Source organism: Ambystoma mexicanum, chromosome 2p (genome assembly GCF_040938575.1).
Source record: "Ambystoma mexicanum isolate Mex_15411 chromosome 2p, UKY_AmexF1_1, whole genome shotgun sequence".
NCBI lineage: Eukaryota > Metazoa > Chordata > Amphibia > Caudata > Ambystomatidae > Ambystoma > Ambystoma mexicanum.
Genome location: NC_090923.1, coordinates 197,600,206 through 197,617,655, shown reverse-complemented (window position 1 = coordinate 197,617,655; position 17,450 = coordinate 197,600,206). Strand labels below are relative to the sequence as shown.

Genomic DNA, 17,450 nt, shown 5'->3' with positions numbered 1-17,450 from the left:
ACCTTTTTGTGCAGGTTACTAGCAGGCCGATTTCTCAGCTCCAGTACAGCACCCATGGGTGACCAGTTTCTCAAAATTGACTTAGTTTTCTTTTTTCACCATTTCTCATTTGTAAGTTCCTTCTGGGCTTGTCTTCTATCATTCCAGGTAGGATTGGGTCCTTTGTGAGTGTTGCCTTTGGCAGGATTCTAGTGGGAAGCCCGTCCATGCTTCAGTGTGTCTGGCAAGTTAAGAAGTGAGGAGGGCTCAGAAACTTCACTGTCCTTTGTTTGTCCCTGTGCCTGGCTGAAACCAATTCAAACTAGGCAGCTGGCTGGCTGTCCTACACGACAGTCAACCCCTAGTTGATTGCCAGCTCCATGGGAGTGAATGAATGGGTTACAGCATAAGAGGAGGATTCGACCAATGGAACTGGAAATCCAAAGCAGAAGATGAGCAGAGACGCCAGAAGCACCTTCAATAGCGCGGGAGTACCGATGAAGCACTGCTGCTGTGCTGACCCCGTTTTTAACTCGACAGGGAAGCTCCGCCCAGGACAAATTCCTCCCTTGGGCTAGTGGGACCAACCAGTCTCAAGACCTTCTTCAATTTGGGCGACCCCCCGACCCCTCCCGACATCCTGCAACTTTCCTGGGCTGCAGAACACCAATACCCGGGGGTACTTAGACCATTTGCGAGTGAATCGTCTTGCAAAAATCGAATCTCGCTGAAACTTTGCAGACATCCGTGTTGGTCCTGTAGATGCAGGAATTCTTCACCAAAAGTCTCCCCATAAGAGTTCAGGACAGAGTAATAGAAAAGAATAAAAATCGTAATATTTGTTCGTTTCTTCTTGATGCTAAAAAAAAAGGCGCCAAAACCCCAAACAGCCGCTGGAGTGAGCTGAAACCTTTTCTGCCGACCCCTTCTCTCGACTGCTGCATAAGCCCACCGAATGTACCCCCTTCCATCACCACAACCAAGGAGCAGGAATCAGGGTCTTCATCGTTGCATCCAGAAGGCAAACAGCTAACTTTTGAACTTCTCTCTTCAGGTACTGTGGGGCTCTTGGGTTTTACTTACCTTAGGCCATTCTCGGTGCTCCTTTGCTTTAGGAGTGCTGTTTTCCACATTTAGCATTGACCTCAACTCCCCTGTGCATGTCTTGCAACCTGTCCTCCTACAGGAAGGCACACCTTTGAGCTCTTGTGCTTTCTACAAGAACATGTGACTGGTTACTTGACTTTTCTCTAAAGATTATCATCAGAACTGGTGCTGTCCATTTGACTTTGGCTTTACTGGTTTGTCAAAGTTCCATCCTCCTGATCCTATTGGCTTGGGTAATACATGTTCCTCCACAACCTGAACTGTGAACTCATTTCTAGTTAGGAAACAGACTGCCTGACCCACTCTTGGAGAGTTACATTGTACTTACCAGTTGCAAGCTGTGTTTTGTATAACTTTTACTTGCCCTTGATACTCAATATAAGGTGCTACATAGAAGTGCTTTTACTGACCTTAACTGAAGTGTACTGGATATGAAAAGTATATGAAAAGTATATGATAAGTTACTAACCTGCATTATTGTTCATTTTGCAATCTTATTCCAATTTTAATTGAATGTTATTAGTAGTTGCTGCATTTTAGAGTTGCTTATGGGCCTCGTGTATATTTAAATAAATAATTAATTTTGATATAACTTTAAGTGAGTACGTGTTTCCTTGGATCTGTGTATGTGTTGATTTCATTGTACTGCTCTACAGCTCACATTCCTCCCTCCTAAAATAAGCCTGGCTGCTCAGCCATTCTACTGACTTGTGTAGTACAGGCCTATATTAAGATTTGGGGTCCTAATATCAAGAGATAAGTCTCATGACGTCTAACCCCAGATGGACTTTAGAAAAACGACAGCTACCGCCTTCCCCAATGCTACCCCTCTTATTGCCCCCAATACTAAGTGTTAGTATCAATGCAACAGAACTACACACAAAATATATGGCACAAATCCTTACGATCATAACCTCTCCTACAACACTCTGCTCAAATGGCTGTTTGGTGGAGTGTTTGGCCAGTAAGCATTGACACATCTTAATATCAAGTCCAACACATTTTATAGAATATTATAGCTGCCAATGTTGATAGTGCAGATCTGTATGCACCAGCCTCCAGATGCTTTTGTGAATGTAGTAGACCTGCAAAGTTACTGATCGGCAGCACTCAATGGCAATGTTTGGCTTTAAGATACTCCTCCAATATGAATTTAAAATGATGGCCATAAGTCACCATGCAATTCCAACCAATAAGGGTTAATGCTGTGATTATCTGTTTACCGGTCAGAAAGGGGAGAGAAATCCAAATAAATGCTCCCGTCACTCACCCGGCCGGATCCATGACATTTTTGGCAGATGGTCTGACCCATGCTCAAGCATGTTTGACAGGGCTGTAAATGAAAGTGAAACGATGTAAGAACAGATTTAGCAGCCTTCAACACATTACCTTGTCAACAGTGCATTATATACAAAAAAAGATAATAAAGGTGTAAGTTGCGAGATTTCCATGCTTCCGCTATCAGAACTACTTGTTATTACGAACTGTCCTCTTCCATTCCTGGCTTTTAAGAAAAATCAATTTCAGCAAACCATAAAAGTACATCTGGATTCTCCAGGCAGAGTTGCCCCATGGGAAACCTGTCTTTCGCCAATCCAATCCTTGGATTATTGTGGGAAAGAAGTATAGTAGAATGCCTTTCAGCAGAACTACCTTGACAGATGATGTGTAAGGAACTTTGACCTTTTCTTCTCCGTCTTTGAACAGGGTGGGTACCTTGACTGCTATATCCCACGGGAGGGGTGCTGGAGCAGTGCCATACGCATGTATAACTTCACCTTGATCAAAACAAAAGGAAATTACCCAATTGAACTGAGAGAAGGGCATATACAAAAAAAGGAAACTCCTCAAAAATGAACAACACCGGAAACATCCAAGTTAACAAAGGAGAAAGCAGAAACATCACAGGGTCAATATTTAAAGGAAAAATCAAAAAACACTTCTGGCCAGTAGCATTGTAGGTGAGCAGGTGAAGAGAGTGGAAGAAATTTGGAAGGGTTCTTGGCTTTACCAGTTATTCACACCCAATATTGAAAGCGTACATTAAAAGGAATAGAGACGTGCAAATGAAGGGGTGTTGGATTGGACTGTGGGGGAGATTCTGACCATACTAACAACTCAATCACCAAAAACACATTTTTTAAACAAATATATATATTGATGTAATGACTTCTTTAAAAAAAAATGAAAAGATAAAAATAAGAATTGTCCCTTTCTTCGTGTACATGGTATTTGGGGATTTTATTGCAGAATATGCACCTCACATTATATTCATTGCAGTGAAACAAAAGGAATATATATATATATATATATATATATATATATATATATATATATATATATATATATATGGAAAAAAATAGAAGGCAAATGGGATCATGAGCTTGCAGAGGTGGGGGAGTTGGGTGTGCAGGCTAACACTGGGTTGTGTGAGAGGCCATGCAGTCTGCAGCAGAAAAATCATCAATAAAAAATAAATCAGTAGTACAAACAAAGAAACATAACAAATGGTGGACAAAAAAATCAGGGTTAGGTATTTCATGTTTAATTTTCAGTCTGATTCATTATTCCAGTCATAGTATTAATATATCTAACCAAGAACAGTGTTAACATCATACATTCAAGAGTAAAACAGTTATCAGTTAATGACCATTTGGAATAAAGAGTTGGTTTAAGGTTCATATTTTTCGGGGGTGGGAGTGGTTTGCATGTAGGCTTGTTACAAATATCAAATACATCAATTGAAACCAAAAAATCATATTTCAAATACACTAATAAAACAGTGTTAATACAATCCACAACAACAACCATTATTTTAAATGCATCAATCCGTTTCATCAAATTAAAAAAGGCAATCAAACGTAGGCTGTCCTCTTAAAGGATAGCTCCAAAAAGCATCAGAATTCAAGGAATCAACATCATATACGTACATACCAAAGAAGTACTCCCTTTTTGCTTGGAAGTGTGGACATTTTAGCATCAAGTGCTTTAATGTTTCTGAAGTTCCATAACAAAAGCGACATAACATTGCTTGCTAATAGTAACATTAATCCCAAATTAGGATTCAATTCAAAAAGTGAACAATAAAGCAGGTGATTAATTCTTTCATATGTTATACATTTTCCAGCACCAAGGGTGATATCATTTGAGGTCAGTAATAACACTTATTTTGTATCACCTTTGCACTATGGAGCTATAAAGGTGGGAAAGGTTAGGGTTAGATCAGAACATACTGGTATTCTACAAAAAAAGATTCTCCCAAAGGGATGCAGGCAGTTTTTTATCCCAGCAATAATAGTGTTCAACAATTAAAATCTGTAAGGGAACACGGATTGCCAAAGCCAATAGGTTCAGAAGGGGGGTGTTAGGGAGTCAGGACAGTCAAAGTCAATGGTAAAGTTTGAAGTTCTGATCCTCTCTTCTTAGAAAATGTCTTTAAATAGTCAGTAGTTTAGTTTGTTTATTTGTATTGCCCTCCCAGCCCAGAGGCATCTAGGTGCATTTCTTACAACATAGTTACAAAAGGTACTGAAATATACAGGTTACATAAATTACAGGAGATTCTTATAAATATACAGCAGCTACAATATTTTACAGAGTGTTACACACGTTACAATGTGTGTGAAAACATAAGTTACAGCTCTTTTATAGTTACAGTATTTACAAAAGGTATACAGTGAGCAAAGCTATGGGATGCTGCATTTAGCCAAATGATCAGGCTTTACACAGTGTGGGTGAGGTGAGGTATTGCAATAGTTTGCAGGTTGCAGGCTGGTTACCGGATGAGTTAAGGTTCCAGGGTTGAAAGCCAGTTTTTGGTGTTTCTTTTGAATAGGTGAAAGGCTGGTTCGGATCTTAGTGAGAGTGGTTGTGAATGCCATAACTTGGCTGCAAGTACTGGGAAACTATTCTCTCCAACCTTTTGTCGTTTGAAGTTTGGGATTTTGAGGGAATGTGCCTGGGCCGATCTCATGGGTCGGTCTGAGGTATTCCGTGCAATGTTTTTTTGTTGGGTATAGAGGAGCTAAATTGGCCAGGCATTTGTGTGTCAGAGAGAGAGTTTTGTGGGCTATCCTTTGCTTGATTGAAAGCCAGTTGAGATTCCGGCTCACATCCGAGATGTGGTGGGATCTGGGAATATTTAGGACTGCCCTTATGGTGTTATTTTGAAGGACATTTTTTTCAAGTTTTGTTGATTAGTTTCAAGAGAGAGCGTTGCAGTAGTCTAACTTGGACAGTAATAGCGCTCTGGCTATGGTAATGCAGTTGGGTGTAGTGAGAAATGGTTTGCTGGCTGTAATTAACTTGCACATGTAGGCAGTAAATGAGGCTACTGCATTGACCTGTATCGTTAGATTTAGCAAGGAGTCACTGGATATGCCAAGAGTTTTCACCTCTTTGGAGACATTGATGGGAATGCTGTTGATGGTGAAGGTGTCAAACTGCTTGCTGAGTTTGTTGGGTTTGAGTTTCGAGCCTAGGACGAGGAGCTCTGTCTTCTCGTCATTGAGACAGAGTTCATGTTTTGCCCTACAGGCTTTGATGATGCTGTAGATCTCATGGAGCTGTTTGGTGTTGGTGTCATAGTCGCCAGTTACGGGTATGAGTATCTAGGTGTCATCTGCATAGTTAGTGTCAAGATCATCGAACAGTGGCTTGGTGAATACATTATAGAGGGTGGGGGACACGCAGGAGCCTTGAGGGACGCTGCATGTGACTGGTTCAGGGTTAGCTAATGCTGTTTGCGAGAATACTCTCATCATCCTATTGTCTAGAAAGGATTGGATCCACGTTGTGGCTTTATGAGAGAAATGAGCTGAGGTCCTGAGATGAGCATATTGTGGTCTACTAAGTCGAATGCTGCAGACAGATCGAGAAGTAGGAGGAGAGCAAAATTACCTTTGTCTGTGATCTCTTCTATTTGAGTATTTGAATAGAAAATCACAGCAACTCAAGAGGAGTCACAAGCTGAAAGGCCAGTGCAAGTGAGTTGAGGTCAACTCTAAAGAGGGTAAAATAGCACTCCCCAAGGTAGGAAGTGTCCCAAATGGCAACACGTTGAGGTACACCAAGCCCCAAAGTACCTGTGAACTGAAGAATTTGTTCTAGCTGGGTGCCTTCTGGTTGCATTGCAGCAGACCCTTGTTCCTGGTCCTTGGTTGTGGTGACAAAAGGGAGGACGTCTGTAGGGCTCCTGCGGCAGCACTCGTGAAGGGGAATTGGCAGCAATGGATTCTCTTTGATTCAGCGGCTCTTTGTGGATTTGGCGCCTTTCTCTCAGCGCCAAAGAAGAACGAACAGCTCTGGTTAGAAGTTACTTGATCCCTCGGTCCTGGACTCTGGTGATGGGACTCTGGATGAAGATTTCCTGCATGTGTTGGGTCCTCGGGATGCCCACAATGTTTTGGCCGGTTTCACACTTAGGAAGATAATGCACTCGAAGATGGTCAGGGGTTCCTGGGTATTGGGATTCTGCAGCCTTGGAAAGTGGCAGCAAGTTCAGGGTTGCTGTTGGGTGTCCTGACCCACATTTGGACTATTATGCTGCAACATTTGGTGCTGTGGGTTTAGGAAATCCAAGATGGAGGAAAAGCCCACATTTGCGCCAGAATCCAGGAGAACCGTGCAGTTTTGCACACACCAAAATGGTCCCCTAACCTGCCACCCACCAGTGCAAAGAAAGATGGTTCTGTTCAAAACCCGTTTTTATTAATGTCAAAAATTGCTAAGATCATGGGCCCGGAACCACCAAACAAAAATCCAACTATGGTTGAGTGTTTTACTTTACTCTGCTACAGATCCACATCAATGCCATGTCAAGCAAGGATCATATATTATCAAGTAAAATCCTTTCCTTTTGAAATGTATTAATTCAAGACAGCTGTCAAAAATAGGTGCAGTGCACTGACCGGCGCTGGCGCTCTATAAATCCTGACAGGAGAGCTGTCTTGCAGAACTGTGCAGTGAACAGAAGGGGGTCTTATGTAATTAAAAGTTCAAAAGACATGCCTTTCCTGAGAACTCTTAACACCCCAGAGACCCACACCAGCAGCCTTGGAAAGTGGCAGCAAGTTCAGGGTTGCTGTTGGGTGTCCTGACCCACATTTGGACTATTATGCTGCAACATTTGGTGCTGTGGGTTTAGGAAATCCAAGATGGAGGAAAAGCCCACATTTGCGCCAGAATCCAGGAGAACCGTGCAGTTTTGCACACACCAAAATGGTCCCCTAACCTGCCACCCACCAGTGCAAAGAAAGATGGTTCTGTTCAAAACCCGTTTTTATTAATGTCAAAAATTGCTAAGATCATGGGCCCGGAACCACCAAACAAAAATCCAACTATGGTTGAGTGTTTTACTTTACTCTGCTACAGATCCACATCAATGCCATGTCAAGCAAGGATCATATATTATCAAGTAAAATCCTTTCCTTTTGAAATGTATTAATTCAAGACAGCTGTCAAAAATAGGTGCAGGGCACTGACCGGCGCTGGCGCTCTATAAATCCTGACAGGAGAGCTGTCTTGCAGAACTGTGCAGTGAACAGAAGGGGGTCTTATGTAATTAAAAGTTCAAAAGACATGCCTTTCCTGAGAACTCTTAACACCCCAGAGACCCACACCAGGAGGCAGGATATCACATGGCCCTGTTGATTGAGAGGGAGGGGACTTCCCTGCAGCCTGCTGGACCCAACACAACAGACCCTTTCAATTGAATGGAGTATGCTGATTTTGGGTGTGGACTGTAAACAGAGCTCTGCCTGAAAGGAGAGACATGTGATCCCCGACTCCCAGACGAGGCACTGACTTAGAGGGATTGCTTGATTGGAGTCACTTGACATTGCGCCAACATGGAGTTTGTCTTGAGGCTAGTTGGTCCCACCAGCCTAAGGGAGGAAGTCATCCTGTACGGGTCTTCCCAGTCGAAACGAAAAAAGGGTCTGCACAGCAGCAGGGCTTCACCGGGCACTTTGCGGTCCAGGAGGGTGCTGCTGGCGTCTCGTCACGTCTTCTTCATTGGACTTAGTCCTCTAGTGGTCGTCTCTGCCTCTAGTCCCAAAAACATTGCCTTTTAAGCAAATTCCCATTCATTCACTCATTCACAGCACTAGGCTGTTAATCACCCATCAGGGTGGCTGTCCTCGAGGACAGCCAGCCGGCCAATCAGAACTGGTTTCACTCAGGCACACCTAGAGACAAAGGACATGGAAGTTTCGGCACCCTCCCTTGCTTCCTGCCTTTGCAGACACACTAGAGCCTGGGCAGGATTCAGGGTTGAAGCCTCCCAAAGGCAAAACTCACAAAGGACTCAAACCCGATTCAAACAATAGAATAAAAGCCCCGAAGAAACTAACTGACAAACAATGGCGAACGAAGAAGACAGGGACGATTTTGGTCATCCTTGGGTGCTGTATTGCAGCTGAGGTTCAACCTGCAGATACATGGCACAAGGTAGTAAAAAGGAAACCACTGCCACCAGCCATTCAAGTGAGTTAGTGTAACACAATGTTACATGAGAAGAAGAAGTTACTATGTAGCCCCCCCCCCCAGCACTCCACATAGGGTGGTGTGTGCTGGACCCACAAAGGAAAAGGTTAGTGAGACAGGGGTCATCTTACTATTCTTTGGAACAGTAGTTCACCCAAGAAAATGCAGTTAAAGATTAAGAGAAGTCCAAGGGACCTCTCAGTGGCACTCCACAAAAGGTGCTGTGTGTCAAAATGTAAAAAGCAGATGCCTATGGAGTTTACCAGCCTCCATGAAAGAGTAAGAAACACAAAAATCCTAGTCAGAAAAAAACACATGAGAGTGAGGAAAAAAGTCCCACTCACTCAGAAGTTAAGATTAAAATGTCGTGAGTCCAGCAAAAGAGCTGGTGGTCTCTAAGGTTAAAGGGATTTGGCAAAGAAATTAAAATTCTACCTAACGCAGAACATCTTTACATCGGGCATTTGGAGTAAAAGCAAGAACGTGGTACAATGGCCTACGTTGGTGTAGCCAGTCCATATAGACTTTCTGTGGCATGGCATTTTTAGCTGGCTGGGTGCCCTTATATGGCAATATAGGCATATATTGGTGTGACCGGCATGGGCATCTATGGGAACAGCCAGCATGACATTGATTTATACTGGCATATGTTGTGGGCACAGGCGGCATGAAAATGCATTGCTACCGTACAAAATCAATTGCAAACTTTATGGCTTTTTACCCAATTTTTCAAAGAAAGTCCTGTAAAATGAACAATTATAAATGAATGTTTCAAAAATCTTCTTGGAGATGAGAATACCCTCTCAAACACCCCATGTTTGGTTTGGGCTCTGTCACTGCGCTCTGTCGATCCAGCTTAATTGGTGTAAACGTTTAAGCCCCTCCAGTTAAAAAATTCACCAGCCGCCACTGAACATCATCTACCTGTCACTGTGTACGATATGTGTTTTAATACGCACCCAGGTGCAGGGTCTCCTTAATTATGGTGTTACGCACCACACACTGTCATTGCGTCCTATGCTTATTCATTCATATGATACAAAAGTTAGTCTGGAATAAACCTTTATTCAGTGATTTGCTATCATCATAATAAACCATAGTAGGGTTAATCCGCACAAACTCAAGGGGAGATTTCTCATTTCTCCTGTTGGCTGTGGCGTAGTGCAAAATATCATAAGGGAACCTCACCACATTTTTTCCCCCGTGCCTCACCAGACCTTGTGACAGCTCTGAGGCCAAAAATTCCCTTCATTGCCCAAAAATCCCATTAATTTTATTGTAAGATATCGATGGGTCAACAAGCAGTCACAGTCCAGCCTTCTCATACTGCTATCCTGCTTTACAATAGAGCACACTGAAATGTCATGCATTGTTTTGCATTACCATCACACAAGTTAGAGGCCAACATTGCAGCTTACCATTATAAGGGACACTTTTCCACTCCGAGGATCTGGATTCTGTGAATGTTTCAAGACGATACTAGGAAGACAATATATATATATATATATGTATACACACATACATGAATGTAATACATTAAAAAGAGAACAAGAACTTGAACAGCAATTACGTATATTTGGAACAATAAAATACAGATATCAAAGAGAATGTATAAAGATTGAATGTCAGTCAAGTCTACCAAGAGAGAATGTACAGCCTGAATGGAGTCAAGACAAACTACCAGTCTCCAACCATAACCCTTCGGGGAACTGAAAGTCCATGGCACGTCTGTGCTTCCCACCTCGCAACATCTTTGGAGAGTACACGCAGTCCACCCTATGCCAGCAACGGACTAGGGCATGGTGTCCCATTTATGTGTGAAATTGTGCAGAGGAACGCCCCAAGCTGGGTCTGAAATCAGGCAACGTTTCTTTTTTGCGTTAATAGAAACGTTATTGATATCTTTTTCAACATTACAGGTCTAAGAAACACACATGCCGACACTGCATTCGGAATTTCAAAGATGCAAAATATTAATGATGGAACCATATTTGCTTTGTAAGAAGGGTGAAGACTCTGTGGAAAACTCCAATGAGAGAGTAATGGATGGGAAGGAAAAGAGTGGGAGATGCGGGATGGATCACTGGCAAGTCGTATAACTGGTGTATATGTCTACACATGTCAAATTAAAAACAGAACTGCATGAACATCTCAAATCGTAAGCATACATGGCAATTAAACAAAAGCAGCAGTCGAAGATATAGCACTTCAAAATCTTTCAATATTTTAAACCGGCACTTCTACTGGCATGCAATTGACCAATTTCCTGTTTCCCAAGTGTGGTAGCGGACAATATATCAGAAGCTGCTTTAATGATGGCGTGGCAGAAATACATATTTGTGCATATTCAATGTGATTCGCACACAGCACTGTTTGTAAATCCTATGTTTGTTTTTTATACTTCCTCTCCTGAATTTAGAGATGTAAAATCTACGTGATATTACTGAGGCTGCATTTCCCGCAACGGAAATGTTCGCATGGGAAATGCACGAACCCAAAATGTTCGTACATTTCCCATGTGAACATGTAGGGGTTTCCCCCGCAGCCCCCGCTCACTATACTGTTTAGTATGGTGAGCGGGGGTTTCCCCCCCAGCCCCCGCTCACTATACTGTTTAGTATGGTGAGCGGAATGTTGCGGGGGGATAACCCCGCAGCACTCCTTTTATTTTATTTTTTTTATTATTATTTTTATTTTTTATGTTCTTTGGGGATACCTCGGGTGTGTCCCCCACAACTCCTGCTCACTGTAGTGAGCGGGGTGTTGCGGTGGACACCCCCCCAATGCCCCGCAGCCTTTTAAAAACATTTTTTCATACTGACCCCACCAAAACACCTAAACACATACCACGAAAAGTTCGAACTGTTGGTAGTTAGAACTTTTCGTGGTGTGTGTTTTAGGACTTTTGGTGGGGTCGGTAATTTTTATACAGACATTTTGTCCTGTTCCACAAAATGCATAAAATATAGAACTTTAAATAAAACATCTCCCATCTCGTCGAGCGGTTGAGGGGAATCTCACTAATCCTCTCCAGTGGATTCACTTACTTGCATTAATTTGGTAGAAAATATTCATGCCACACTTTAAGGAATTATTTTTCTAAAATCCATCCAAAGGGACTTTATAAAACTATACCTTGGACAATACAGAAACTCCAACTTTTAGTATAAGGCTGTACCACCTGGTATATTGGTAGCAATAACAGAGCAGACAGGCTTATATTAAAAGGGAGAGAGGGCTGTGGGAAAGTACAAAGAACTTGTAGCATACATATGGTCCAAAGAAACGCGCATACACAGGGGAATTGTAAAAATAATAGTTCATTTTATATATACACAGGCAAAAAGAATTCTTTACTAAGGTAAGTACTATTATAAGTCATAAACACAACATAAAAACCAACACAATATTTATGGTAAGAAAAACCAAAGTATATACCCACATCAAAATAGCAGTTTGCAGTTGAAGGTGAGTAAAAAACAGTGTTACACATTTAGAATGGCAGTATGCTATTGAAGGGGAGTACAACCACATAATTAGACTTTTAGAATTACGGTATGTAATTCAAGATAAGCAGACCCTATTGGTAGTGAACTATGTTACTTATTCAGTTTCAGGAATAGTACAGTTCTACTAACAATATTACATTTTGGAAGATTGGTACACAATTCAAAAGTAAGCAATAACTTATGAATTATTTTTCAGAGTCAAAGAGAGTCAAAGATAAGTAACAACTCAGTATTACACATTTTGAAGACAGTATGCTATTCAAGGCGAGTAAAACCATATTGGTAGTAAACCCTTACACTTCTTCTGTTTCAGGAATATGTAGACACACCAACATTACTTTTTAGAAGAGTGGAACACAATTCAAAGGTAAGTAAGTACATAACTTTGCATACTTTTCAGAATGGCAGTAAGGAATTCACAGGTAAGTAAGAACATAATACTTTGTAACTTATTCTGTTTCGAAAATATACAGTTACAACACTAACATATAGCAAGTAAGTACATTGGAACACTTGTTATATTTACTAGGCAGAGGCCTATTCTAGGGCATGAGTGTTCTCAGAGGCAGAAGTGGGATCCTGGTGGTCCAGGGGCCAACCGTAGGCAGGCCAGGATAATGCACAAATGCAGGAAAGTTAGAGTTCCAGAGGATTTCCTGTCAAACAAGTAAGTACATAATTTAGAGATAGTGGAAGTGTTCATGTGCTTCATAGAAGGCTCACTATATATGATCCAGTGTTGGGCCTGGGCGAACAGTATCGGCAAACTTCAACTACACAAATCACCACCCTAGCCACAGAGGAGCAACACAAGGCTTTAGGTAGGTATTACCCTCAGCCACAAAGTAGTTCAGCAGTGAAGAGCCTGCAGATGGATGCCATCATGATGCAACAGTACAGGACCCGGTCTCTGGATTCTTGGTCGTGTTGATGAAAGAAAGGACACTGGATGGGAACTTGCTGCAGCAGTCGACAGGAAAGGCTCCCAACAAAGTATGCTCTGGTGCTTATTACGGCTCTGTGTATTTCGTGCCTTTTCAAGATACCAGATGTGGAACGGTCATCGTCTGATCGATATTTGCCTCGCTACCAGGACTTCAAGGAGTGGAATCTTGCCTCTAGAGGTCCAACAGGAGTCCATTGAAGTTTCAGTGAGATTCGTTCACAGGAAAACGTTGCACAGCACTCAGCCACAAAGTGCCAGCATTTCAGCGGTTTGCAGCCCAGGAAGGTCACAGCTGATCGTGGGATGGCTCAAAATGCAGTTCTTCTGAAGTCTGATTGACCCCACCAGTCTGAGGTTGCATTCATCATCTTCAGGACACCTCTGTCGCATAGAATAAGCTCTGGAATCAGCTACAGCAGTCTTCTCTTCTTCCTCATCGGCTTCAGCTCCAGTGGTAGACTGTTTCTTCAGTTTACAGATCCAAGCCATGTATCCAGGAACCGAGCCAGTTCGTATACATGCTACATTCAAACTTTGGGGGGGTGGGTGTTCTTTTAGGACAGCCAGCCTCCCAGTTAGTACTGGTTCCAGGCAGGCATGCCAGAAGACAAAGGGCTGTGCAGTTTCAGATTCCTCCCTCATTTCCTGCCTTCACAGACAGTATGGAGCCTCGGCGGGTTACACAAAGTGTACCCGCCGAAGACAAAAATCAAACCAGGACATTCCCCTCCGAGGACAGCAGAAGGACCGATTAAGGACAAGTACACTAAATATGGGGACAAAAGAATACAGCAACCATTCCAGATGAATGGTGACCCTTCTGAGCATTAGCACGGCTGGTGCGACAGCCAGCGAATAAAAATTGCATACAAGCCGGTAGAACACGTCCAGTGCCACCATCCCTAAATGTAAGCTTGTCACTGTAGCAGAAATGTTACAGGAGCAGGGATAAAGGGGATACAGAATAACCCTTCAGCACTCCACATAAAATGGGGTGTGCAGGACTCACAATATTCAATGTAGAAATATCTCTCCCTACCCTTGTCAACATGTATTATGGAATCTATTGTGACCCCCTCTATTGTGACCCTTCAACTCTCTGCATTTCTGGAATCCAATCACCTTCTCCATCCTTTTCAGTCCAGATACTGCCCCGGTATGAGGACGGAGTCTCTGATGGTTGCTCTTATGGATGACATTGCTCTGCTTCAGGACTGCAGAGAGGTGGGAGCTCTGATTCTCCTTGACCCCCCTGCGGCCTTTGACACTGTTGATCATCAGAATTTGATTCAATGTCTCCAGGTGGCATGAATCTCAGGCACTACGCTAAAATGTTTCGCCTCATTTCTGTCTGAACGGGTTCAAACAGTCTCTCTTCTTCATTTCACATCCACGCCTACTGTAGTCCCCCAGGGTTCTGCTCTGTCTCCTATTTTGTTTAATTTGTCTAATTGCCAAATATGGAGTACATTTATACTCCTATGCAGATGAAACTCAGATCCTCTTTTGCCTCAATGTGCCATCATACGATCCCCTTAAAAAAATGCAAAACTGTCTTGCTGCGGTTGGGGACTGGATGGCCAATAATTGGCTTAAACTTAACAGAGATAAAACAGAGGTCCTCCTGGTTGGATCAAATATTGTGGGACAGCCCTAGACTTGTCATTATTGGCCTTCCTCCCTGGTTCCATGCCCGGAGCCGACTCCAATAGTGAAGAGCCTAGGGATCAAACTAATGGCTACGGGCTCTAGAGGAGCCCAGATCTCTGCGGTCTTCAATTAGGCTACACAAAAATGTATTCCTACCGATTGCTTCTAGGCCCAAAATCATGACTGCTTCTATCATGAGTTCCCTGGACTATTGCAATGGCACTTATCTGGGACAACTAGAAGCGCTATTACAACCCTGCAGAGTAAAGGGTTAGTGGCACTGTTTGGCTGTGTGGCAGTGTGGATTTGTATACTTTACTATTGTCTTCCCTGCATTACAGGACAAAGGTTGTGGCTGGAGCGCGCTGCACCTTTAAGGATCTGTGAAGTTTCACTGTGACCAGCTGATCGAGCACGTCTGCTTATGTGCTACTTGAAAAGGACCAGAGCACTGCGCTTGCGGCATAAAGCCCGGAGAGTAAAGTGCTGATGCACTGTTTGGCTGTTTCGGGTGGTCAGTGGACGACGGGATATAGCGGTCCTCCCAGGTGGCTGCAAGCAGGGAGGCACAAGAGTTTCTCATCTAAAGAAAGGAAAGGTAAGAGACTTGTAGCCCTCTTTCCAGAACTGTGACACTCTGATTAGATTTGTGCAGTGTTGCTGCATAGGGGCTAGCAGCTGATTACGATACGCCGGGGAAGTGATCCTAGCAGGGGGGCTGGAGCTCTGCTAACTAGCTCAGTGCAAAGCTCTTTTCCATCCTTGTAAGTTCGTATTAGGACTTGTAATCATTGAAGGCTGAACAAACTTAGCACGGGTAGTGGAATTAGCCATGGAATCCGCAAACAAATTGCGGGCCCGCACTCTGCTCCAATCAAAAAAAGGGAGCCCCAAACTAAGTACAGATCAGGCGGATCAAACATACGCCCTTGGCGGTGAGGAGAACCCAGGGGTGCCTACACAACCTGAAACGTTGATAGGAGAGCGGCTGCCTGTCAATGCAAACTTGAATGACAGTGCAAGTGGTGAAGTACAGCGAACACAGACTCCATGGATGTAAATTAACTGCCTGCACTTTCAAACTTGGAATTAGCGGCAAAATTATCTGGAGATTTGTCAGCATTATCAGAAGAAACAAAGAAGAAAAAGCCTGTCATTCATAATAGACAAATTAGAGGCACTGGACAATTCCCCGCAGATAAATAATTAAAATGATGGTGGGGGAGGAAATGAAGACTCCTGAGCTGGAATGCCCCAGCAAAGAGTCCATTTTAACAAGGGCTCCATTGACCCTAGGATCAGAGAAAGTATTTAGATTAGGGGTGAGTGACCATCTTGTTGAGATTCCTGCAGTGTTCGATCTGAGTAGGGAGGAGGATCCTATGAATAATACCATGGACTCTAGGAACGCCTCCTCAGTGATGGGCTGAAGCCAAGATTCATCTGATACGTATTCAGATAAAGGTTGGGGGCCTGTCAATTGAAGACTGTGCCAACCTGCAAAATACAGATACAGTAATGGCAGCATTAACAATCTTGCCAGCGCCACTCTGTAAATTATATGAGGCCATTCATTCAACAATGCAGGAGCAAGTCACACTAATCCAAGTGTGCCAGATGAAATGGAATAGTATGGAGGCCTTAACAAAAGAATTGGAAGAACGACTGGACACAGAAGCAGAGCACTACAACCAGTGGCAAAGAAGACTTTGCGATCTAGCCAGGAGCGAATCAAATGATAAAACGCTCCTTATGACGGCCCTTGTAGAAGATGGAAAGTGGATGAGAGCTTATCTGAAAGGGTCTGAACAAACCCATAGGGATCTTAGGGTCATTTCTGTTGATAATATAGAAGAAGTGGTTACTGTGGCGCCTACACTCTCAATTGACTTAACGGATAAATCAGTGGAAAGTCAAAAGGAAAAGAATGCATTTTCAATCTTCAAGATACCTCTAACAGGAACAGAAAAAAAGAGGGTAATAGGGGAAAGAAAAGGAAAAGTGAGGCGATGTTGGAAAAAAAGTAAAAAAAGATGAAAGCTGTACCAAAAAAAAAAAAAAAATGGTCGGCTCGAGAGTTTTCTTACGGAATATTCCAAATCCGTTATCGGGACCACCTCTAGTGGCTGCAAAAAAAGCTAGAAAAGAATTGAATCTGAATCACGTTGTAACAGATGCACGGGACCCAAATACAGATGCAAGTGAAAACATAGAAGACAAGGAGGGTCATTACAAGGTAGGAGGTAACCATGTCGCTATTAGTGGCATGGCTACCCCCTTACTGGGTACCGGGTCCGGGTTCCTGGAATGAGGAATTACCGGGCCATTCAGACCTTGGAGGGCCCGGTAATTCCTCATTCAAGGAACCCGGACTCGTTACATCCCCATTCCCATTCGAGCCCCCATAGGGTTCAATGGCAATGGGGATGATGCTAACAATTGGCCCGTTGTTCGCATCCTCGTCTGCTAGCGGGACCCGCTAAGGGCGCCTGTTTTTACCAGGCACCCTTAGCGGGTCCCGCTAGCAGACTCGTAATGGGGCGGTAAGGGATTGACGGTTCCGGCACCTTTTACCGACGCCGTTAACCCCTTACCGCCAACCTTGTAATGACCCCCAATGTCTATAATGTATAATTTGAAACAGAGGGTGGACTTAGTGATCTGGTGGAACTGATTGAAGAAGAGGAAGATGCACAATGGAACAGCTTAAGTGCTTCCGATTGGCAGGCGATAGATGAGCAAGAAGAAATCAGTCGACCGAAGGGAAAAAAAAA

The 17,450-nt window shown here is 43.2% G+C and overlaps 1 protein-coding gene across 6 annotated transcripts in view; it reads right to left on the bottom strand.

The window, feature by feature from the left end:
- Positions 1 to 17,450, bottom strand: part of LOC138566340 (protein SSUH2 homolog) — a 620,994-nt gene that overhangs the window by 176,796 nt on the left and 426,748 nt on the right. For all 6 annotated transcript variants that reach the window (XM_069643482.1, XM_069643483.1, XM_069643485.1 and 3 more), the window contains 3 exons: positions 9,990 to 10,050; positions 2,740 to 2,864; positions 2,357 to 2,419 (listed from right to left, as the gene is read on the bottom strand). In XM_069643482.1, the coding sequence (XP_069499583.1) occupies positions 2,357 to 2,419; positions 2,740 to 2,864; positions 9,990 to 10,050 (249 nt within the window). The remainder of the gene's footprint in view (positions 1 to 2,356; positions 2,420 to 2,739; positions 2,865 to 9,989; positions 10,051 to 17,450) is intronic.